This window comes from Tamandua tetradactyla, chromosome 2 (genome assembly GCF_023851605.1).
Source record: "Tamandua tetradactyla isolate mTamTet1 chromosome 2, mTamTet1.pri, whole genome shotgun sequence".
In the NCBI taxonomy this organism is placed as follows: Eukaryota; Metazoa; Chordata; class Mammalia; order Pilosa; family Myrmecophagidae; genus Tamandua; species Tamandua tetradactyla.
Window position 1 is genome coordinate 97,676,970 of NC_135328.1, and position 24,301 is coordinate 97,701,270.

The window sequence follows — 24,301 nt, forward strand, 5'->3', positions numbered from 1 at the left end:
AAAAACTTTAATTTAAAATTTTAACAAAAAAGGAAAAGCCTACAGCGCAAGTCTCAGTTCTCCAAGCCAGCCAAGGTCATGCTTGTGCAACTCAACACTCTGCCCACTAAAGACTCCTAGGACCTTTCATTTGGAGCAAAAATACAGAAACCTCAGTTGAATTTGAATTTCAGACAAATGATGAATAATTTTTTAGTATACATATATGCCAAATAGTACATGGTACATACATACACTAAAAAATTACTCATTGTTTATCTGAAATTCAAATTTAATGCGGTGTCCTATATTTTCATTTGCTAGATATGGCAATTCTGTGTGGAAGGGAGTTTGGAGATCAGTGGTTCTTGGTGGTTCCTAGCCAGAATTACTCAGCAGAATGACCGCAAGGGCATTTTCAAAATATGCATACATGTGCTGCCCTATTCTACATGAGGGTTCTCTGGTGGAACTAGGATAATGATTTTGAAAAAGCTTCATTTATTTCATTACTAAAAAATATTTATAGAGCACCTGCTCTCCATAAAGTGCTAAGCACTTTTCTAGGCCTCAAAGACAGCAAGAAGCAAAACAAAAATCGTACTTTTGTGCAGTATTGGAAACTGAATAATATTCTCCCCAAAAGTCACATTTAAGTCTTAATCTGCATTCCTGTGGTTGAGAACCCATTTGTAAATAGGACTTGTGAAGATGTTATTATTAGTTAAGATGTGACCAGACTGAAAGTGGATGGGCTTTAATCCATTCGACTGGTGTCTTTATAAGCAGAGAAAAGCTGGGGATGCAGTCAGTTGGTTAGAAGAAGCCAGAAATCAGCAAAAACCAGAGGAGAGGAGCAGACACAAGGAGAGAGATTACCAGGATGCCATAGGCTCCAGGAGAAAGCAAGCTCTTCCAGAACCTTCGTGTTGGCCTTCTAGGCTCCAAAACCACGAGACATAAATCCCTGCTGCGTAAGCCAAGCCACTGTATGGTGTTTGTCATAGCAGTCCTGGCAAACTAAGACACGGAGCTTCCTCGGTGGTTCCAAAAGTCATCTGGACTGAAACTAATGGATCAAATGCCTTCATTTTTCAAACTGGGAAAATCAAGGCCCAGAATGGTGATGCTAGGGCTCAAATCACTTAGGGAGGAGGAACTAGAGAACAATTCTCCCAACACTAGATCAGTACTTTTTTTTTTAACTCTCTCTCTGTCGACAATATTTCCTCAATTTTTCAGAATATTCTGCTTTTAAATATTCCATCATCCCTAAAATTGCAATCTTTGGTTTGTAAAATATGGACCCAGAATCGGTGTTTTTTTAAAAATAAATTTAAATATTGTTCGAGGCTCTCAGTCGTAACCATAACACCACAACTGAGATTACAAATGTTAATAGACAGCAGTAGTAGGGCACCTGAACCCCATATTAAAGTGGCAATCATTACTGGTGCTTGGCTCGAAGTGTCACTGCACATACAGTGTGTAGGCAACATTTCCCTTACGGACTGAGTCATTCATTCTCCCAATAACCCTGTGGATGAGGCAGGAGGGATGTTATTGTAACTACACTTTAACAGTTGAGGAAACTTGGTAATTGAATTATTCAAGTTCAAACAACTCATAAGTGGCAGGCACTGGGCTCAAATCCAGGTTTTCTGTCTCCAAGTTGGAATAAAATAATCTGCGGGTAAATAAATATTTTAATTTGTGTTTCTTTGCCTCTGCTTCCAGCATGAATAGGCAACAAAGAGTCTGGCGCAAAGATAGAAGAAATCTGCTGCAACTTGTGAGACACTGACATCACACCTCTCCCTCCCCAGCTGCTCTGCCCTCCTGTCCTCGCAGGCTACACATTCCTACCAAATTGCGTGTCACGCTTGCATAGAGGCCGTGCTAATCCTCTCTGTGTTGTTCCAATTTTAGTATATGTGCTGCCAAAGTGAGTGAGCACACCTCTGATTTGGACAATTGGGAGGGTAGGCCATGGATTGCAGGAAATCTCATCAAAATGCATGCAGTAGCAAAGGAACTGAGCAGCCCGCATGCCCTCATGTTTGTAGGGCATCATGGAGCAGATTAGCCAGTCAACACTGAGTCTGCAGGAAGTTACTGGCCAGGCTGGACCGATTCCTTATGAGAGGAATATGAAATCATTCTGGAACAAAAAAGAAGAGCGCTTGGGATAGTGGGGACTTTGGTTGATACAGAGGATGTTTACCCTCGTCAAGTGTACGTGTATCTCTAAGATAGGTACATCCTTTATTAGGGAGTGAAATGCAAATTCCACAAGAATTTTTCATATAAAACTGGAAGAGGCTGCTGACAGCTGTGCCGCTAGACTCCTGTGGGTTCCACACCACCTTGTGCAGTGAGTACTCGCCAACGGAAGGTTTGGGAAGCCCAGGTCTCACCCACCTTGATCATTTGAAAAATTTGCAAAAGCACCCACCCAAACTGCTCTCTACCTACACTCCCCACTCCTCACAATCATCCTGCATATACCCACCAGGTGAGCTGTCTAAAGATCACTTTCCTCATGCCATCCTCCTGCCTGAAAGCCTTCTGTAGCACTGCTGTTAAAAACAACCAGGCTTGCGCACTGATAATGCCTATCCAGCCACAGGATTTAGGTGAGGCTCAACTAAGAAATGTACATGAAAATAATCTGAAGGATAGAGTATGCTACATTCATATAGCATTTCAGAGCCTCAGAAGCACTGTACATGTCTCACTGGATTTCTAGAAACCAGAGAAAAGAGATTTGTTATATTACTTCTCATATATGTATATTTTGTTTCTGTGTGTAGGCTGTTAAATTTCTAAATGTGTATCAGATCTTGTACTTTTTTTACCAGTTGACTGATATGCAACTTAAAATTTTATATCAAATTATGATAGTAAATATCAATTACCATATCATATTACATATCAATGAAAATTAATAAGGCAGAGCAGTTATCCAGTTTTCATAACAAGAAGGCAGGCAGGCTATGGTGGCTCAGCAGGCAAGAATGCTTGCCTGCCATGCCCGAGGACCCAGGTTCGATTTCCGGTGCCTGCCCATGTAAAAAAAAAAAAAGAACAAGAAGGCATCAAAATAAGACTTCTGCCTTCTTTAGTCCTTTTTTGTTCCAGGTGTCTAGAAGGGAAAAACAAAGGTGGAGGAAGCACAAAGGTGGAATTAGAACTCCAGACAAAATTTTATGGCCCCATGATAAAAATTGTTTTATATAATTATAAGAGTACGAAGAATATGTATTTTTCTGTTTCTTTTTTATTTTTATAATAAATAAAGTGTAAATTCAGAAAAAAAGCAGTGCCTCTAAAAGCAATGGAACTGTTTAAAAACAGGCCATTTTTATTTACAAGAGATAGTACAGTGTATCGGTAAAGAGCATGGACTCTGGAGCTGCTTGCCTGGGTCTAAACCCTGTTTCTGCTACTCCCCAGCTGTATGACCTTGTACAAATTACTTAGAACTCAGCTGTCTCATCTGCAAAATGGGCATAATAATAGTACTTACTCACAGAGTGGTTGTAAAGATTAAATGAGTTAATATTTGTAAAAAATACTTAGAACAAGACCTGGTATATATTAAGCATCTTAAACTGATAACAGCTACTATTAATTTATTATTATTTGAGAGGAAATAAGGATCAATTTCAGAATGACAGAAACAAGGACATGTCCACTTTCTGCCATTTTAAGCAAATTTACCTCTGCAGGACTGAATCTTCATTTGTAAAATGAACTCTTAAAGTCATTATTCTAGTTTCCTAGCTGCTGGAATGCAATATACCAGAAATGGAGTAGCTTACAGTTAAGACTGTGAAATTGTCCAAATTAAGGCAAGGCTATGAAAATGTCCAAATTAAGGCACCAACAAGAGGTTACCTTCACTCTTGTTGGCCAGTGAAGTTCAGGGTTTCTCTCTCAACTGGAAAGGCACATGGCAAACATGGCAATGTCTGCTAGCTTCTTCTCCAGGCTTCTTATTTCATGAACCTCCCCCAGGGACATTTTCCTTCTTCCGCGCCAAGGGTCTTTGACTACATGGGCTCCCGTGGTTCTTATGGCTCTGTGACGGCTCTGTTGCTCTCTCCAAAATGCTTTCTCTTTTAAAGGATTCCAGTAAACTAATCTAGACCCACATCTCCATCTAATCAAGGTTAATACCCAGAATTGGGTGAGTTACAGCTCTGTGGAGATAATCTAATCAGGTTTTCAATTTATAGTACTGAATAGGGACTAAAAGAAACAGTTGCTCCCACAAGATTGGATCAGGATTAAAACATGACTTTTCTAGGGTACATAATCCTTTCAAACCAACACAGTCATACATAAAATAATTCTTTGATTATGAGAGATCTGGAGATGGGCCCTCCTATCTGAATATCCAATTAATAAAAGTTTCAACTCTTTTCATTAGAGTCTGGTCAATAATTTTTGGAGTCAGTTAGGATTCTTCCTACTGCAGGAGATGGAAAACCTCAGGTGAAACGGAGGATGCTCTCAAGACAAAGGGGAATTTCGTAGCTGCTGCTTTCTTCTCGGGTTTCGCAGGATGCTTCCTTGTAGTTCCAGGCACCCATCATCATCACCGCAAACAAGCCCATCCAAAAGGAATGAACAGTGAACGTGTGAATCTCTCCCAACTCCCTGAAGTCTCCTACTGACTGACTGGGAATGGGTGTGAGGGCTCTTTGGGGGATTTTGCAAATGTTCTAAAACCATCACCTTGGTGGTTATTCTGCTCATTCCTTGAATTGTGCACTTAAAATGGGTGAATTTTGTAACATGCAAATTATACCTCCAAAGGTCCTTGGAGAAGTCTCCTTTTATCTCATCAAGGACACATGCCTGTGAGATACCAGAGGGTCAGAGGAAGGTAATGCTCTGACTGGCCTGGCCTGAATGGCCAAGTTAGTCTCGGGTGCTGGAACAGACACCTTACATTGGATAAACATGTCTGAAGTGTTTGCAAACTGCTCTATCTACAACCCCCACTCTCCCAGCCATCCTGTTGGGGAACAAGGTCAGTTTCAGCCAAAGAACATGGACTGAGTGTGTGTGGGGGGGCAGGAGTTCCCACTTGAAATTGAGTAAATGGACTCTGCTCCCTAAATCCCAATGACAAAAGTTGATCTAGAACTAGTCTAGGCTCCCAAGGCCTCTCTGAACCCCAATCTGGGCTTCCCATGGGCCAAACCACTGAAACCTGCCTGTCTTGTGAAGCCTGACATGATTTTCTTGTCCTCTCCACAGCAGACACCAAAGAAAAGCAAAATGCAAGGAAGAAGGATGAACCACCTTTTTCTGTTTTTTTTTAGGATTTTGAATGTAAATATTTTAATAGAAATAGAAAAAAAAAATCTTTTTTTGTTTCCCAGACAAGAATAAAGCAGTTTGCAACAATAACTAAGAATACAGTATTCTGCCACAAGGATGCAGCATAATTGACTGCAAAGCTGATATGCCTAATTACATATGGAAACGCAGTCAAAAGAACATCGAATGTCAGCACCAACAAGGATTGACAAAAATACAGGCATGCAAAATATCCTTCAGTGTAATGAATTTAAAAAAAAATCAGTCAGTCTGTGATAATGCTGGATTCTTGTTCTCTGAAAGATCAAGAGACATGGTCCCCAGATAAATCCCTCTCTGCTGTGCTGTCTGAGCTTTGGCTCTGCCTAGCACTCACCTTGCTAGGGAGAGATATGGAAGGTGTCCTGTGTCCCCTCTCTGTGTCTGGCTCAGCAAGTCACCAGCCTCGTGCTCCCTGAGAATACTCCAAGAGCAAATCCTCCACCTTTTTTTGGTTTGTTTTTGCTTTTTTGTCATTTTACACCTTTTATCTAACTTTACACTATCTCTTTCAAACTTGATTCTCAATGCTTGGAACTGTGGGTCCAAAGGAAGGATGAGGTAATGGATTAGCTCTAGTTTAACTGATTTTCCAGGGCACAGGGAGAAAAGGGCCTTGAGGCTCTTCTTACTTTGCTAAAGAATGGCAAATTACAACAAAAACAAGTGGGCATATCTGGAGCGCTTCCTCAGAGTGCTAAAAGCAGTCTACATCCGTTGTTCTTTTTAAGCCTCACACCAACCAATGAGTGGTGCAGAATCTTAGCCACGTTTTACCCAGGAGAAAACTGGCTCAGAGAAGTTCAATTAGGCTTCTAGCTTGTCTGAGGCAGAGCTGGGTTTGGAGTAGGGTCTCCATAAGGGGGCAAACTTGTTTTAAAAAAATTGTGGTGACATATATAACCTGAAATTTCCCATTTTAACCATTAAAAAATATATATATTGATTGTACACAACAAACACACAAACATTCTTGACATACAAACATTCTATACATGGTGTGCAATCAATGGCTCACAGTATCATCACATAGTTGTGTATTCATCACCACGATCATTTTTTTGAACATTCGCATCACTCCAGCAAAAGAAATAAAAAAGAAAAACTCATACATGCCATACCCCTTACTCCTCTCTCTCTCATTGACCACTAGAATATCAATCTACCCAATTTATTTTAACCTTTGTTCCTCCTGTTATTTGTTTCTTTTTATCCATATTTTTTACTCATCTGTCCATACCGTAGATAAAAGGATTTCACCACTTTTTTTTTTTTTAAACATGGGCAGGCACCGGGAATCAAACCCGGGTCCTCTGGCATGGCAGGTTCTTGCCTGCTGAGCCACCGTGGCCCGCCCGTATTTCACCATGTTTAAGTGAACACTTCAGTCATATTAATTACATTCACAGCATTGGGCTACCATGACCATCATCCCTTGCCCCAAAGGTTTTCCCATCACCCCAAACAGAAACTCCATAGCTATTAAGCAGTAACTCCCCATTTCCCCGTGAGCGGCACTCTTTTATCCACTAGGCTGATTGCCTCTAACAAGCCGGGCTAGCTAGCGCCGCAACACAGCGCCACACCCTCGGTTTCCCGTGTAAGGGGAAGGCGGCCGCTCTCGGCTCCCCAGTTCAGATCCAGGAAAGAGCCACTGACCCGAATCGGAGTCGGCGACTGGGGCTGCAGTCTGACCGCCCACCTGCCGCCAGCGGGCGCCGATGGATCCATTGGGCCAGCACGTGTGTCAGTGGTGGCTGTGCTGTTGAATACTGCCCTTCATCCTGGCATCTCCACTTCATGCCTGAGCTCAGCCCTTTTTCTAGAGTTATTGCAGTTTCTTCACACATCTAGGGCACCTGCCTGGCCCCTGAAAGGCATTTATTTGTCTTTATGTCTTTGAAAGAGAGAGCTGGTAAGTTGCCAGGAGTGCCTGCCCAGCCCCCACCTCTACCCTCTGGTGTCAGGTTTGAGAAGGCAGGAAGGATACATTTTCTCAGGTCAAAGAGGGTGGGGTTGCTTGAGATAGCATAAACTCCAATTTCACTAAGGATCAATGAAGCTTGCATACTACTGTTTCCATGTAGCTCAATTCGCACCCCAACCCTATAAGGTAGACATTCTTATCATTCCCATTTTAGGATGAGAAAACTAAGGCTCACAGAGGTGATGTAACGGGTCCAAGCTAAGAGAAGCACCCCAGGTATCCCAGGCCATCCCTCTCAACCGCGATTGACTGGCTGGGATCTCCACCCTGCCTGCACAGGGGGAATACCTGGGGAGCTCTTACACCATACACGTGGCTGATTCAAACCCAAATCAGTGAGTCAGAATCTGTAGGGGGTGGTGCTGGGGCAGCAGTGGTGTTTTTCGGGGGTGTGTGTGTGTTGTCGTTTTCATTTTTGTTTTTGAGTGCCCCAGGTGAGTCTAATGGGGTGCCAGTACTGCCATATTTGAAGAGCAGGCGATAGAGACAAATTCACACATCAGCTAGATGCTCGGTATGGAAAACAGGAGATGCTCAATCAAATGTTAGGCCAACAGGATGATTCTTGGCAGTGGAGTGTTTTTCACACATCCCCATGAATGATACAATAACATAGTGTTGTGTAACGGTTAAGAGTGTTTTCCAGAGACAAAGAATTTGGGTTTGAATCCCCGCCACTTATTAATTCTGTAACTTCGGGCAACGTATTTAACCTGGCTAAGCTTCGGTTTGCTCATTGTAAAGAGGGGATAATAGTGGCTCTCATCTGAGAGGTTGCTGTGATGATGCAAGTGAGGAAACCCGAGTAGAGAGTGCAACACAGATTTTAGCAATTAGTAATTTCTAATTGTAGCAATTGTGAGCAATTAGTCATTGGTAGCATTGATGGTAATTAGTATACCACCAAGCACATAATGCAAATACCAAGTGGTTTGAAAGACAAATTCAAATTCCTAAAGGGTTCCTGCCTCCTCATTTGTGATCATCAAATGTGGATACCCAAGGCCTGTGCTCCCCCTCCAAAATGGAGAGTAAGTTGCTGAGGATAGCCGCTTATGTGACCGGGACAGAAGTTAAAGGTCAAGAGACCTCCTCAGGGAGGAAAGAATGTACAGATGGTATAATAAACCACTTATCTTGTAAAGCATTAAAATTCCTCTCTCCTGACATATATGTTGATAACAAAATCTCCAGACTCCTGTGTCATGAGTCTGAAACTCTGTTCTCATATCCTATGGAATGTCCTTGTCTTGAACCCTTAGAAGCTGCCCCTAGCACTCCCACTTATGCAGGGTGCTCCTTTACCTTCTGGGCGGTTGCCACTGGAGACTCTCTCCTGTTTGTAAGTCCTAATAAAACCCATGTCCGACTCTTTGCCTGCTGTGTTCTTTGGTCTTGCAGCTGCCCCGACCTGAGCCTTCTGGTAGCTGGGTTGGAATATACAATTACCTTCTTCTCTTGAAAATTGAATTCATTTGCCTTGGTGGTTTAGTATCAGTGGCAACTGTCCTAGAGGTGGCCCAATGAGTGTGTTAAATCTGCACTGGGGGTGGACCAGGCAAACAGAGGGCGAGTGCTAAAAGGGCTCTGATAGAGGTGGTGGGTCTCAGCTAGGGCAACTGGGGCCCTCAGCAAGGCTTTTAGCTCCTGGCAAGGGAGAGGTCCAGAGGTTGAGAAGCAGGCAGGATCCAGACTCAGAACAGAATGAGTGAAAAGAAGGAAGAGGAAGCTAGGATCTGGGGAAGAGATTGGGGGCATCTTTTACAAGGAGCCATACATGACCACCTACCCCTCCTAAGCCCTGCTGGCCTTTTTATTTATGCTATTCTCACAATCTGAAATCTATTCCCTGTTCATCTGAATGTCATTCATCCTCTCAAGCCCAAATCAAACCTTATTTATTCAGTGACTCTTCCTGGATCAATCTGGATGAAACCTAGTAATGCTTTCTCGGAGTGAGTACAGGCTTTATGTAATTCTGCCTGGCATTGTTACTTACCTTTGTATGAGCATATCTTATTTTAAAATAATTTTAAGCTCCTGGAGGACGGGGACCACATTTCCCATATCTGTGCATCTCCTCTCCCCCATCACAGAGATTAAAACAAATATTTGGCTCTTAATAGATAAAAGTGCTTTATTTCATTCACAAATCATAGAACCCAGAAATCAAAGAAGACTTAGGAATCTTCTAGTCCAGGAGTGGCAAACTATCTTCTTGATCCAAAGGCCAAATCCTGCAGAGGTGTTATATTCAGACAGGCTAGTGGACTTTTAGGTAGGGACAGTCTACCTGGTCCTCTGTGTTCAGTCCACCTGCTAATGCCTTACCTTTTTGCATACTTGCATCATCTGTCTGACCCTTGAAGGCATTTGGGTCCAGCTCCCCAAATACTTTGGCCTTCCCCACAACATCTCTAACATGCGGTTCTCCTGCCCTTGCTTGTACACGTTCTGAGGCAGGGGAAACGTGTTCCAAAAGGTGGCAAACTCAACTAAAAGGGTTCTTCCTGAATGAAATGATAGCATATACTCACTAGCTGAAATTAAATTGCTATAAATTAACTACTTTAAATCCTTTTGGTAGCTCAGCTTTGAATGCTTTCCCATCCCCAAACATTCCATCACAAGTTGGTAAAAGTCTTTTATACATATTTCCCAACTTGCACTTTAGCAAGAAATCAGGTAACTTACAACTAGATTTGACTTTGTTCAACTACGACCATCCGAAAATGACATTTTGGCAAACATTCCCTTTCACTCTTGTAGTAAAAGGGCTGTGTGTGTCCATTCAACCTTTTGTACTTAGAAGTGAAATTTCACAGCCATCTTAGAATAATCTTATGTCTGTCTCTCTTGCTTGAATGTGGGTGATTTGAGAGTTCTGGCTGCAGTTTGAAGCTATGATAAATCTAACTAGATCTTATCTCATGTCACCCCATTAGGTCTAGACATTTTCACAGCTTCATGCTACACAGAATCTAGCTTGTGCCTGAATGCACAGGAATGCAAGCCCAGTAATTATTTACCACATGGAATGTGGTTTTTGTGTTTCTCTCTGTCTTAAGGGGACTTTGTCAAAGTCTTTAGTCCTAGTTTTGACTGAATGAGTTAGAGACCTGTTATAACCTGATAAAGGCAAAAAAATTCCAGATTTTTCTGTTTTCAGGGAAAATAATCACTATATAGATGGCCATCTGGAGAACTGGGTGTATAATAAATCACTCTTAACACCAATTATACTTACTGGGGCCCAGTTATTTTCTTGCAAGTTGAGACAAGAGGATACAGTATTGGCCTCTAAAAACATTATCATTATGAACTTCTTTATGGGAGAGCCAAGGGTCAAGGAGACCTCAGGCTTTCAGTGTGAGAAGAAATGAGCTATTATAGTGGGGGAAAGTGGAAGACCATTTAAATTTTTCTCTTCCCCTGAACTGTAGTCCCCAGAAAATCCAAAGATGTGTTTATCCTATGATGCTTTTAAAAATATACTTAAAAAGAGTATAGTCCCTTGCAGTTTGCATTAATCCAGTGATTCTAATTCAGATGCACATTTTCAGGTCCAAAGGACTTGGGCTCATATACTGGCATTGCCTTTTAGTAGCTGAGTCACCTTACATGGGTTCTCTAATTCCCTTAGCCTTTGCTTCTCTATTGTAAAATGTGGCTAATGAAAATTTGGGAGTTAACATGGTTCATGACACAGAGCTTATCAACAAACATGAATTGGCTTCTCCTGTAAGTAAAAATTCAAAAGAAGAGGAAGTCTACAAATAATTTTAATTAGTATAATTTTAAATAGCAAAATAATTGCACCCAACTAAATTCAGTCTTCTTAAATTAATTATACATTTATGTGTGGTAGCTATTACCTATTTTCTATTAACAGATTCTACCCTCTCCCTTCTCCCCATTTAAGAGTGGACAGTCAACTCAGAAGAGGCCACAGAACCCCATCCCTCCAACCACCATGATTGGTCTAGGATGGGCACATGATCCAAACCAGTCCAAAGTCCTTTCCATAGATGTTTGGGTTGGAAGGATTTTGTCCTCCATTTTGGTAGTGACTCATATGATTAAGACCCCATATATATTTGCAGGTGGACATGGTACCCATCATGTGGAGAAGCTCAGAAGAAGGATGAGCAGTAAAGTGCTCAGGTGATATCAAGCCCCCGGCTCCCAGCAGTCAAGTGCCAAGGTTGCCTGGTTCCTCAAGTTCCATTCGGACTCTGTGAGCAACCCCAGTATGTGCTCATTAAATCCCCTTTTTCTTTAAGCTAGGGGGTTTATTTTACTTGCAACAGCCAGAGTTTTGACTAGCAGCTTATGCATCCATTAATTATGAAGACCACTTAGCAGCATGAAGAGCGATTTTGATGAATTTTTAAAATAGCATGAAAAAAATTATGTGGATCATATGTGTTGCAACTATCTAAAATAATCATGCATGAGCAGGACAGGTAGAAAAGAAATACCTTAAACATGTAATATTTATTCAGCTTAGTAGAATTATGGGTGAATTGTTTTCCCTGTTATATAATGAGGTCAAAAATTTGTCAAACAACATTCAGTTGTGCAGAGTAAATGTGGCTCATTTGTTTTCCACAACTGACCAAAACTTCCTCTTAGGCTCCCTCTGCTTTCACCAACCATTAATTGTATTTTAATCTCTTTGGGTATGAAAGAGGTTTCAGTTTAAAGAGTTCTGTTTTTTTAAAAAAAGGTAAATGGTTGATCTTTTATTATTTCCTGTCTTCCTTCCAAGATGGCTTGGTGTATTGGGATGGTGGGTGTGTGACTTTGCAGCAGTAAAAGAGACAGTGTGTGCTTTTGATTTGCATACCCTGAACCTTGTGTGGTGATCAGAGTTGATGCTGGCATTTTTAGCAATATCTCTGGGCACTGGCAGACTTGTACTGCTGACATCCGTGGTTGGGGAAATTGGGTTGTTCTGCTCGGTCAAGCCTCAATGTTCCTCTCTTGTGACTTGCCCCAAGCCCTCACCTTGGCTCTTGGTGGTCCTGCAGAACCCCCTGTGTCTCAGCCACATCCTTCACCTGGTCACTGGTGTAGGCTGGCCAGCCCATCGCTTGCCACAGCAGCCCTAGGAGTCAACTCAGTTGCGTCCACCTTCTCTAGGATGTGTGGAGATGTCTTGGTCCTTTCTGGGCCACCTGGGGCAGAGGACACTCAAAGGAGCTCCCGCCAACCATATGCCTGAGAACGATGCTGTCTGTTACTTGTATTCTCCTTCAGCACATTTTGGCAGGCGTCACTTGTGTAGTGGTCCTTACCTGAGTTTCAAATGAGGAGCAGCCACAGACTCCCTTTCCTTTCAGGGTATCTTCTTTTCAATTTCTCTGCCACTTGTCACCCTCTGATCTCAGCCCTGAGTAGAGAAGTCAGTACATACATGACTCCTTTTTCCCTTCTCATCTCTGTCTTCTCTTCTCCTGCCATTCCTCTGATTTGAAAGAAACATCTCCCATCTTTTGTGTGGCATGGACACCCTATATGCCACTACTCAGTTCCCTCTATTAATGGCTTAAAATCCAGGTCCACTGTTCTGACCCTTGATATGTTAATGGAAGATATAAGAATTTAGAAAATCCTTTACTTTTTCTACAATGTCTGATTTTTACAAATTATCTTCTAGAAACTCAACACTGCAAGTCAAAATCAAGACCTATTCTTTTTCTTTCTCTCTGCATCCCTGCTATAAAAATCTCAGTTGGCCCTGAGACAGAGATACCCAGGTTGATCAGGGGAAAAGTCATTCACATAATATGAAAGAGAAAAATGTATTTAAAACATATTATCCTCATTATAATTTTTCAAACTTTCAATAATGTCCTTTTCCTTCCCACCTATTACCTAAACTCCCTGTCAATCTGTGCACAAATTGTAAAATAGAATGATAATAATTATTTATTGACCATTTAGTGTCAGATAAATGTGCTTTAAAACTTTACAACAACTCTGTAGATCCCCATTTAGCAGATGAGAAACTGAGGCTTACAAAAAGTAACTTGTACAATGTAATGGAGCTACTACTAATTGGATTAATTTGGTCAAAAAAACTTTCAGAAAACACCTTTTTCTCTTTTTTGTTTTTGTTTCTTTTGGCTTAGAAGTCAGAAGTTTATTCAAATTCTACAAATGTAAAAGTTTTTTTTCCTTTAATTTTTTTTATTAATTTTAAATTTTAAAAAATATGACGACAAAGAAACACAAACATTTCTAACATATAATCATCCCATTCTATGTGTATAATCAGTAATTCACAATATCAATGTAAAAGTTTTAAATACAAAAAGACCCATTAACTAAGATAATGTTGGTGCTTAACACACTGCTTAGACAACAGTAAACGCAAAACAAATGGCAAGGCTCTCAATTAATGTTATTTTTACTGCAGACCAGTGAGATAAGTACCTTAGTATATACAGAATGAAGTCCATCATGGTCAAAATCTTGGTCCAATTTGATATTTTCGGCAATGGACTAGGAAAGAAAGGAAAATGCTTTGGAAAGACAAGAGGTCCTGGTTACAGTGGAAACATGGGATGGGGGTTTCCTTTTCTTTTGGATTAGAAATCAGGAGACCTGGGTTCTTGCTCAGGCTTAGCCAATGCCCTGGGAGTTAAGGACCTCTCTATGACTTAGTTTCTCACCCGTTAAATAATGAGTTTGGACATCTTCAGATCCTGGCCGAGGTTTCTTCCAACGTAGGAGTCCTGGCAAAATCGCATCCTCCCAGATGGGGAAGTCAAGACCCTGGTCACGGCCCCAGGCAGTCCCACAGAGTTCCACTCTCACCCTGCCACCAGTGTCTCTCTGCCTTTTGTCCTCCTCTGGTTTTCCACCTGCTCAACCACAACTCAGGGGAGGAAAGTGAGGGAGTGTGGGGACAGAGAGGGAAAAAGTGTGAACGGACAGCGCGAGAGGACCATAAAAAGGCAGATGGTGGGAGAAGGAGCAAAGACAAGGAAATTACACAATGCACTTTTTACAGAGAGGACACCAGGGAAAAGGCAGGGTGAATCAAAGGAGAAACATTTACTTTCTTTTGTTCATCAGATATAAGAATAGCTGACATTTTTTAAGCCCTGGTCTGTAGTCTGGCACCTTGTCGAATGTATCACATGCACTGACTCATTTAGTCTTCACAGAACTTCATTTTACAGACTAAGTGAGAAACTCAGGCTTACTCAGTTAATCAATTTGCCCAACATCACTAATGAGTAAAAGGCAGGACTAGGAACTGAACCTCAGTGTGTTTAACTCTGGAGCTTGTGCTCATAAACAATAATCTATATTGTTTTCCTGCTCAGCATCATCTCTGTGCTACCTTTCTCTTAGCATAAAGAAACCTTGATCTCATTGTTGGTTTACAGGGATGAGTTCACCACCCACAGGCAGACAGACACATGGCCAGTCAGGCACCTACCTACACACTCAATCAACCCTTGATTACATTCAGGAAGGCTTGGGAAAGAAAATTCAAAACTGAATAATATAAATAGAAAGTCTGTTTTTGTTAGGTGCCATCTCATAGGGACAGCTGTTTTGGCCTTTTAATTAACTTTGGCTTAATATAATGCTGAAGTTAACTCTTGTTCCTTCTCGATGCAAGATCATTCTCTGGACACACCCCAGATGGACTGAGAGCTTGAAAGAAAGAACTGTAAAGTGGGTAGAGAGAGGGAGGGAAGCATATTGAGGAGAGAGGTCCATGTAGGACTCCCTCCTCTGAGGTCCTAAGTCTGCTGTCTTCTCCAGACTGGGACAGAAGCAAGTAAGATAAAGTCACAATTTTTGGTCATTCTTCACTCAGCCATTTTTTGAAGTTAATTGACATTTTAGTAAAGGGATGCATTCTCCCACCTCCATTGTAGGTGGGTGTTGCTAGCCATATGAGTACATGCGAGTCAACCAGAAGGGATCAGGACTGACTCTGGTCAAAAGAAACAGTAAAAATAAATCCTTGATCTCTCCTGCTCCTTCCCCTTCAACTAGAGTTAGCAACAAATACCCTTATGTGACTCAAAACAAAGGGTCCTGTGTCAGTTTGAAACTGTTGTGTACCCCAGAAGAGCCATGCTCTTTAATCCTGATTCATTACTGCAAGGTGGGGTCCTTTTTATTGTTTCCATGGAGATGTGACCCACCCAATTGTGGGTGGCAACTTTTGATTAGATGGTTTCCATGGAAATGTATCTCCACCCATGCAAAGTGGGGTTGCTTACTGGAGCCCTTTAAGAGGGAACCATTTTGGAAAAAGCTTCAGTGCTGACAGAGTCCACACAGACACCTTTGGTGATGCAGAAGGAAAACGCGGAAAATTGGGAGAGAAAATCAGCAGACGTCCCCATATGCCCTCCCAGCTGAGAGAAACCCCAAACTTCATCGGCCCTGTCTTTGGAGTTAAGGTTTCTTTCTCTGGATACCTTAATTTGGACATTTTCATGGCCTTCGAACTGTAAACTTGCAACTTAATAAATTCCCTTTTTAAAAGCCGTTCTGGTATATTGCTTTCCGGCAGTGGAAATAAAACAGGCCTTTATCCCCTAGGGGCACGGTGATATCCCCAATAGGCCCAAACACCTTGCACATAATTATTGGCATTTCATAAACAGCTGGTAAATAAAAGCATTTCTGGCAGGTTATATCACCCACCCTATCCACAGCCCCTTGTGGAGAGTGAGCCATGCTCACCATCTCTGGAAAGGGCAATTGTCTGTTCTGAGTGACCTGGTCCCCTGTCTTCCCCCCAGGCCATGGCTGATTGGTCCAGGAAGCTAATATGATCCCTGAGAGTTTCTCTCACTTTCACTTTCCTGAGGTACAGCTACCCCTCATTTCTGCAAGACTTCTGACTTTGTACGATTAACCCCTCTTTTTATACAGTAACTTGCTGCTTAACATTGAAAGAGAGCTATCAGGACTCAGTTCCTGGTGGGAAGGCTGAAAGCAGGGCTTGGGAATGATTCTTGTCACATAAAATAGGCTCAGGAAAATTTAAATTCTCCTTGCCTGTATAATGCCAGCTACAAACAGCTACGTCTTAACTACTCAAGACGGCTAGTATTATCTACTAGGATATAAACTTCCTGAACTTCAAATCTCTCCCCTGATTAAAAAAAAAACGGGGGTGGGAGGAACAGCTCCTGCCCTCATGGAACTTCCAGTCAAATAGACAGTCCTATAACAGACAAAACTAAAATGAAAGACAGGAGTGTGTGTGTGGAAAACAAAAGGACGTTTTAAGGAGCAGGTGCTGAGTGGAAGATCCACCTGCCCTGAGTTTGGAGTTGGGGCACAAGTGCAATGGGGGACGGGGTCTCTTTCACTCCTAACCACTGCGGGGACATACATGTCGGCTCCCTGGAGTGGGGGCGCTGAGGGCAGGCACTGTGTCTCATTCCCTCAGCTCTGCAGGAAAGGCTGTCCGGCTTTCCCTCTCAACTGCGTGAGCTTGTCACCACGATCTTAGGCCAGGTAGGTGAAAACCAAGTCTGTGCACAGGTGAAGGTTCCCCTCTGGAGACATCACTGCGGCCCACTCCCCTAACCCACGTCTCACTCACCCTTTCATTCCAGATACACATTTAGTTGCGCATTTTGGGTTTCCAACCGAAGGTGGTTCAGGAAGGGGATTTTAGGACTCTGACCGTTTGGCATGAAAAGTTTTCATGGGCTTGATTCGCACTTCGACTACCTTTTTCTGCAGCTTCACAACTGCTGAGAAAAAAAAGACTCCCGAGCCTCTCTGAATCTCTCCGCTCGAGCTGCGCGGCATCTCACTTTCCCTACTTCCCAGTCACCCACCCGACTGCTGGCTTAGCTCAAGCGCTTTTCTTTCGGACGCCAAAGCAGGCCCCATACGCATGCGCAATAAAAAACCCGGGGAGGTGGGCCGTGGGAGCCGGGCAGTTGATTTCTTCTTCTTTTTTTTTTTCTCCCCCGCTTGACTTCTTTAAGTCGCAGCGGCTGTGCTTCCTGCGGCGCCCTTCGCTGACTTCTCGGTGAATTAGGACCATCGCGTTTCTTAATTAATTGCTGGGGTTGCACGCAATCCTCTTTAGAAGCTGTTTGCTTAATATGCATCTTAGAGACAGACTTTCGCGTCCTGGCTGCACTGGTGTAGCTGCTGGGGAGGAGCCGGGGAGGCTGCAGACAAACCCGCGCTTTTAAACGAGCAACGTCAGCTTAATTATTGTAAGGCCGGCATGACTGCCAAGCCCGCTCTTTCCTCCTTATTATTAACTGAGAAACTTGCCTCCCCGTGGCTTTGTTTCAAATGGAAGTCGGTGTGCTTTGATACCCTCAGGGAGCATTTACAGGCTGGGTGGACACAGGTGGGCTGTTGGAATACGTGTATTTACCTTCCGGAGGAATGCACTGGAAACATGCTCTAAAAGAGGCGACCCGAGCAGGGTCGGGGTGGGTTTCCAGGTGCCAGTTGTGTTCGGCTGATGCCAGTTCTTCCTCCTACCGCGAGGCTCTCGCGGTTTGGCCTTTGCCAGACAATATGAACTGGTACCTTAAGTCGAATAGGCCAGGCATTCATTTTCCCGGTAAGTCAGGCCTCTGTCCTGCCTGCACCGTTGACTGGATTTTTATTAATGTTGCCAGCAGCACATGCAACCTATGGGGGTGGGGGTGGAGCTGGTGAATTTTCCGGAGGTGTCAGTTGTAAATGGTGCTACTTTACATTTTGGGCAGTACTTCTGAGTTTCCAAAGCAGGTTCTCATGCATTAATTATCTCATTGGATTCCCTCAGCAGAAGGGCAGAGTAACTCCTATCCGTGTCTCACAGTGATCGAACCTGAACTCTGAGAAGTAAAGGAACAGGGCCTGAGAAGTAAAGGAACAGGGCCCGAGTCACAAGGCTAGAAAGTGGAAAAAGAAGAAACCAAGACTTCTGCTTCTTAGTGCGGGGACTTTGGGCAGTCACACAGCCTTCTTTATTACTCACTAATACTCCTGATCATCCTGTTGAATAACAAGAATTTATTCATTCATATCGTGTTCTATCATTGCATAAAGGAACTGATGAGGGACAAGTGGGGGGAGCTGGTCTCCCAACTGGACTTTTCAGAGCTCTAACGTCTTGGAATTTGCTCCCTTATCCTTGTCATTATTGATTTGTAATCTTCCAATCTGTGGGAAAAATTAAAGGTGAAAGCCATTTAGCTGTCAAGTGATTGCCACAAAAATCAAAGTTGGAACTCATTCCGGAGAGGGCAGTACTTACCAAAGGTGGGCTGCAGTATTAAGGACTTAGATCCAGGGTTATGTAGAGTTTCTCCAAAGAGTTTCAACTGAGGCTGTGCTTCATTTTCTTCAGTAAATTTAAGACTGAAAATTTAGTGACCATTAGAGATTTGATTTCTTTCATTAGGCTCTGTGAGGTTGGGTTTAACCTCACAGAGTAAGGATAGAGCCTAGGATGATTCAAGGACAAGCAGCAGAAAAGAGAAAAATCCTCTTAATTCTTATCCATGCGTTGGGCAAAAAGGGAGCCAAGCCTCTGGGTTCTATCCTCTTTTAGGTGCTGCTTTTAGCCCAGAGCTGCAGGAAAGGAACAGCCTGGCAGAAATCATCACTGATGATTAATAAGTGTAGTAATGCCCACCTGTGGTTTTTACTTAAGTCATTTACTAACGCACACTGAGCAATCACTGTGGGCACAGGGATACAATGATGAGTAAAAGACACATTTCTGATGCTTGACATTTTTCACTCAAATCTTATTTCCTTCAATTTCCTTGTTTCTCTCTCTCTTCTTCTACCATCCCCTCTCCCTTACAGTTCTGATCCCTGATTATTCGCACCATTTCTGGCAAGATTCTTCAGAGGATGAACTACTGGTACAGCAGTGACACCCCAGCCATCTATCCTAGTCCCCACTCTAGTTTAGGCTATGATGAGCTTTAGTCCTCCTTCTTCATACTGGATGTCCCCTTCCTGTCCCCTCCTGGGGGTCTTCCTGCCAGGTTGGTAGCCGTGAGTAGTGTACTAAATAAACTGTAACCCTGGACTCCATACAGATTTGTTCTTCTGAATGCAGGGCTGCTTTAAAGCAAAGTGTCCTATAGTGAACTCCTGTGGTTTGTTTAGCTTCCTCTCCTCTTTCTTCCTGGTTCCCTGAGGACTCATCAACCCCCACTGTCAGCTGTGTGGTTCAAGTGGTATCTATCCAGCTGCTGGCTCAAGGAGAGAATGTTGATTTGCATGAGCCACTCCAAGCAGAGTGAATAAGGAATTCCACTGGGAATGCTAGGATGCAGATGTTCTTTTCTTCGTGAAGCTCAGTGGAATGAGGATGAGTCTCAGCACTGCTTTAGATATGAAGGAAGAGCCTTGAATTCCAGGGACCACTGCCGGAAGCCTGAGAATGGAGCCAACCACGAGGAAGCAGAGATGAAATGGACTGAAAAAAGCAGAGATGACATGCGTGGGTCCCAAGCCGAATACTACCTCTGGATTATTATGTTGAGTCAATAAACTCTCCCACCTTGTTTAAAAATACTGATTTGAGTTTGGTTTTTCAGCACTTATAACTAAAAGATTCTCAACTGAGACCTACCCATAAGCTAGAGCTTTCTAAGTGATGTGTCATGGTGCACTGGTATGCTTGGTTATAGATATGCCTCGATGTTGACTGCCTCAGCCCTCTGAGAAGGACTCAGGGTAGTCAGAGATCTAGGGCTGGTCATCTCCATTTACCCCAGGGAGACAACAAATATAAATTTTTAATGTGCCTAATTATGGAAGTTTTAAAATGTGTTCAAAGTCCTTTAAAACCCCTCTGTTTGAAATGTAAAGATGAATCCCCCTCCCCTTGAATGTGGGCTGTGTATTTGGTGACTGTTCTAAAAAAACAGAATGTGGTGGACATAAGAGTGATGACTTCTAAAGCTACATCACAAGACATTGCCACTTCTGCCTTGCTCCTCTCGGATTGCTTATCCTAGAGAAAGTCAGCTGCCATTTCAGGAGGACACTCAAGCAGTCAGGAGAGAGGCCCAAATGGGGAGGAATTGAGGTCTCCCATCAACAAACAATGCCAACTTCCAGCCATGTGGGGAGCGGCCTTGGAATCGGATCCTTTGGCCTCTGTCAAGCCTTCAGATGCCTGCAGCTCTAGCCAACATCTTGACCTCTTTCTCATGAAAGCCCTCAAGTCACACTGGCCAGCTGAGCCACTTCTGAATTCCTGTCCCAGAGAAACTGGGTTGAGATAACAAATGTTTATCGTTGTTTTAAATTGACGAGGAGTTTTGGAGTAATTTGTTATATGCAGCAACAGATAACTTTGTACCCATCATGAGAAAAAGCGCGGGAAGCACTGCCTTAAGTGCCCCAAAAGAATACACAGGACATTTGTGGACATACCCAGCATTCTGGGAATGTATTTAAACCTTTAGTTTTTTTTTTTTTTTTTTTTTTGCAAAATAATACTTAATCAATAGTAGCTTTACAACATTTGCAATAACAAGCATTTAAAAATACATTCAAAGCAAAAAAACGGTTCCCTGTCTTTAAAAACATACTTGCAATCACAAAGACTGCTCTAAAACTTGTTTTCCTTTAGAAACAAATCTATTGTCATGGAAGCATCCCTTACAGAATGGAATCGCGGAGTGTAAGACAATGTGTGGCATGACAAACATGATCAGGTCTATGCAGAATAGTCATGTTTTATTTTCCTGAGATTCTCATGAGATAGTGACATTGCAATCTTCATCTTGTTGAGGGAGGAGAGACATAAAGCTACTCAGAAAATTCCCTGATAAGCTTTTATAGAAAGGTTTCCAAAATAAACTCAAGATGGCTATCATGGATATTCGATTTCTCTAATTTTCAGAAACTAACAGCCTAATTTGTTTTACTCTTAAGAATGTTTAAAATGCTTTTTTCCTAACCCCATATTTAGAATATATAATCAGAGGATCAGTACCAAAGTTCTTTATTTATGCCACTAATTAAATGTGTATAGTAATGCCCTTACTTTATTAATAACTGTTAAAGAACAGCTAAACTAGTTGGAACTGAGGAGAAAAATTGAAGCTAACCCAGGGGTATGGGCAGCCAAAACCCATGTTGCCAAGTCTGTATTCCCCAACTTGCAAGCTTCGCTCCTAGGCAAGCCCACAGGGCTCTCAAGCAGAAGAGAGAGCAAGAATAAACCCAGTCATTCTTACTTTAAACATTCTTCTCACTACTTGGGTTATCTATATTCTGAGACCACAGATCAGAGGCCTTGTGTGAGAAATGTTGGAAGCGTCTACAACTGCATTATCCAATATGGTAGACAGTAGCCACGTGTGGCTATTAAGCACTTGAAATGTGACTAATCCGAAATGAGGTGTGCTGGTAAGTGTGTAATACTCACCCTATTTTGAAGACTTAGTATGAAAAAAAGAATGTAAAATATCTCAATGCTTTTTATATTGATTACATATTTCAATGATTATATATTATATATATATATTTTTAGCATGAGCAGGCACTGGGAATCAAACCTGGGTCTCTGGCATGGCAGGTGAGAATTCTGCCACGGAGCCACCATCACACCGCCCATATGTACTGGGTTAAAAAAACTTTCTTTTTACTTTTTTTAAAAAAATGTAGCTATTAGAAAATTTAGAATTACCTATGTGGCTTGCATTAGATTTCTATCGGACAGTGCTGTTCTAGAAGCAGATTTACCGTTCATTCATTCAATATTTATTGAGTGACTTCTATGTGTTGAGCATGGGTTGGGGGATAAAATGCAGCAATGAACACAGTTTGCACTCATGAAGCCAGTGGCAGCTTCCATGGTGCAAGAGAGACTACAAAAAAAAACAAAATGAAAAAGGGATACTAGGTATCTAAAAGCAGGGGATATTTAACCAGGAATATCTTAGGATATTAGAGTTATTAGGACTATTAGGGTTAACAGCCAGCCTTACATAACCTAGAGCTTCTAACCATTATTGTTTTAGGACAGATCATAATGGGTGTTGACAATGATAACCATCCCTTAGTCACTCAGAAAAGGTGACATTCTAAAACCCCTCTTCTTATCATTTTGTATTGTGACTACATACATACACATGATCTCACTCACTAACCTGAGAGATTTTCAGGGGGCAGGAGCAATAGTTTATAAACTTATGTCTCACACAGTGTCTTCCAAAAAGGAGGTACTCAATTATGTCACGTGTACCCACTTAAGGGAGTAGTAAGTATATAATACACTTTAGAAAAAGTGCTGCTCCAAATGACTAAGAAAAGAAAAAGTATTGATGCTTAAACTAGTAAGTTTTAGTTATTTTCTTAGATGTCCTCATTCAAAATATAAATTAATGCAGACCTGGTGGTTGCAGAACACAAGATTCTGGAAAAACCAAACTAAATATTCTCTCATGACGACCAGGATTAAATATTGCATAAGAGGAGCTACCCTAGAAAGCACTGTTGGAATAAGTCCCCAGTCAGGCATCTTTCTTCTTCTTTTCTGAAGTGCTTTAAAAAACTTTCAGAGTTGTCAAGATGAAAAACAAGAATTGCAAGAGGAATGTTTTGCTTGCAATTCTTATTACATTTTTAGTACCAATGAAGATAATCATTCATATTAAAAATATATAATTTAATTTTCAAATAATAACTTTGTTCATCTTTCTCCTAAAACACATTGCCAAAATAATCAAAACTGAATATATTTATTTTGTACATATGCTGAGGGACAGCACAGCGGTTGGAAATGAAAGAAGAGCTATTATCCTTTTATAAATTAAATGTGGTCCCAGAGAGGGAAAATGAAGAGCATGTGAGCATATGAAAAGAAAAATTGCAACAGATTATAGGAAAATTGTTTGAAATGAAGTGAATGCAATGTCCTCAATTTTGGGTGACTGTTCAGAGTACCATATAGCTCCTAACTCAGTGCTTTGAATGTGTTCTTCTATGACACACGTTAATTTAACATAATAGTAACAGTAAAGCAAACATAATTATACAACAATTAGTCTGCCGTTATCAAAAGGGTGACAAATTCACAAAGAATCTATCCCTAAACTCCTAAGCATCATGATTTTTTATTTTTAGTGAGGCCTCTTTTCCCCCTCACAAGATTTATTGAAAATATTTCTGACTCCCCCAAGCTCATCCTCCCTTCCCATAAAGAGAGGATAAGTGAAGTCCACTTGAAACAGATTGATGGACAACTTTTCCAATTTTCCTCAGGCAATTTGGATTAATTCTGTGAATCTAAATGTAAGCGGGAGGAAGTCATCTCTCCAAACAGACAATGACTGACCATTGAGCAGGAGAAGCTGCTGATGCCTTAAGATTTTATACAATCTTGTGAAAAAGGTGCTTTAATAAATACACAGACCCCTCATTAACCACCCTCCGCCCCCACCCACACCCCCCAAAAGGACCCAAATCTGGCCAGAGTCCATTTCATGTAATTCCCGTGGTCCTGTAGATCCCGAAGCTTCCAGAGTGCTGCTGGTTGGAGAGCATGTGGTGTGTCCTGCGGGGCCGATGCCCTACTCTGTAAGTACCAGGAAGTCTTTCTCCGGGGTCGCAGGGCCTCAGTCTCTGTAGGTGAAGACAGCTTTTCTTAGCTGCCCTGTGACAACTGGGTTTCACATTTCCTGAAACTAGATCTGTGGAAGGAGTCTCTGAAATTAATAGAGAGAAAGAGAAATCAGAAGTGGGAAAGATCAATTAGTCCCTTAAAAAGAAGGAGAGGAGAAAAAACAATCACCCACCAGAGAAACATATCAGTCGTGGAGAACTCAGTAAAGAAGACAATCGGCGAAGGGGCTGAGATCCCTTCACACTGCGCCAGAAAAAACACACGTGGGAATTCTGCCCCGGGAAGACTGCTGGCAGAAAGCCAACACAAGGAGTCCCGGAGAGGTCAACAAGACACACAGGGGATCAAAGCAG

The 24,301-nt window shown here is 42.1% G+C and overlaps 1 protein-coding gene and 1 non-coding gene across 10 annotated transcripts in view; both read right to left on the reverse strand.

Annotated features, from left to right (window-relative positions):
• Positions 1-1,824: 1,824 nt before the first annotated feature.
• Positions 1,825-1,936, reverse strand: LOC143675318 (U6 spliceosomal RNA). The gene has a single exon (XR_013171550.1). It is a non-coding gene; the product is annotated as a U6 spliceosomal RNA (small nuclear RNA).
• An 18,848-nt stretch (positions 1,937-20,784) lies between these two features.
• Positions 20,785-24,301, reverse strand: part of DOCK8 (dedicator of cytokinesis 8) — a 243,357-nt gene continuing 239,840 nt past the window's right edge. For 8 of the 9 annotated variants that reach the window (XM_077148339.1, XM_077148335.1, XM_077148340.1 and 5 more), the window contains one exon: positions 20,786-24,030. In XM_077148339.1, the coding sequence (XP_077004454.1) occupies positions 23,970-24,030 (61 nt within the window). In that variant the 3' untranslated portion in view covers positions 20,786-23,969. Of the gene's footprint in view, positions 24,031-24,301 lie in introns of all 9 variants that reach the window. The other variant, XM_077148343.1, reaches the window with a different exon arrangement.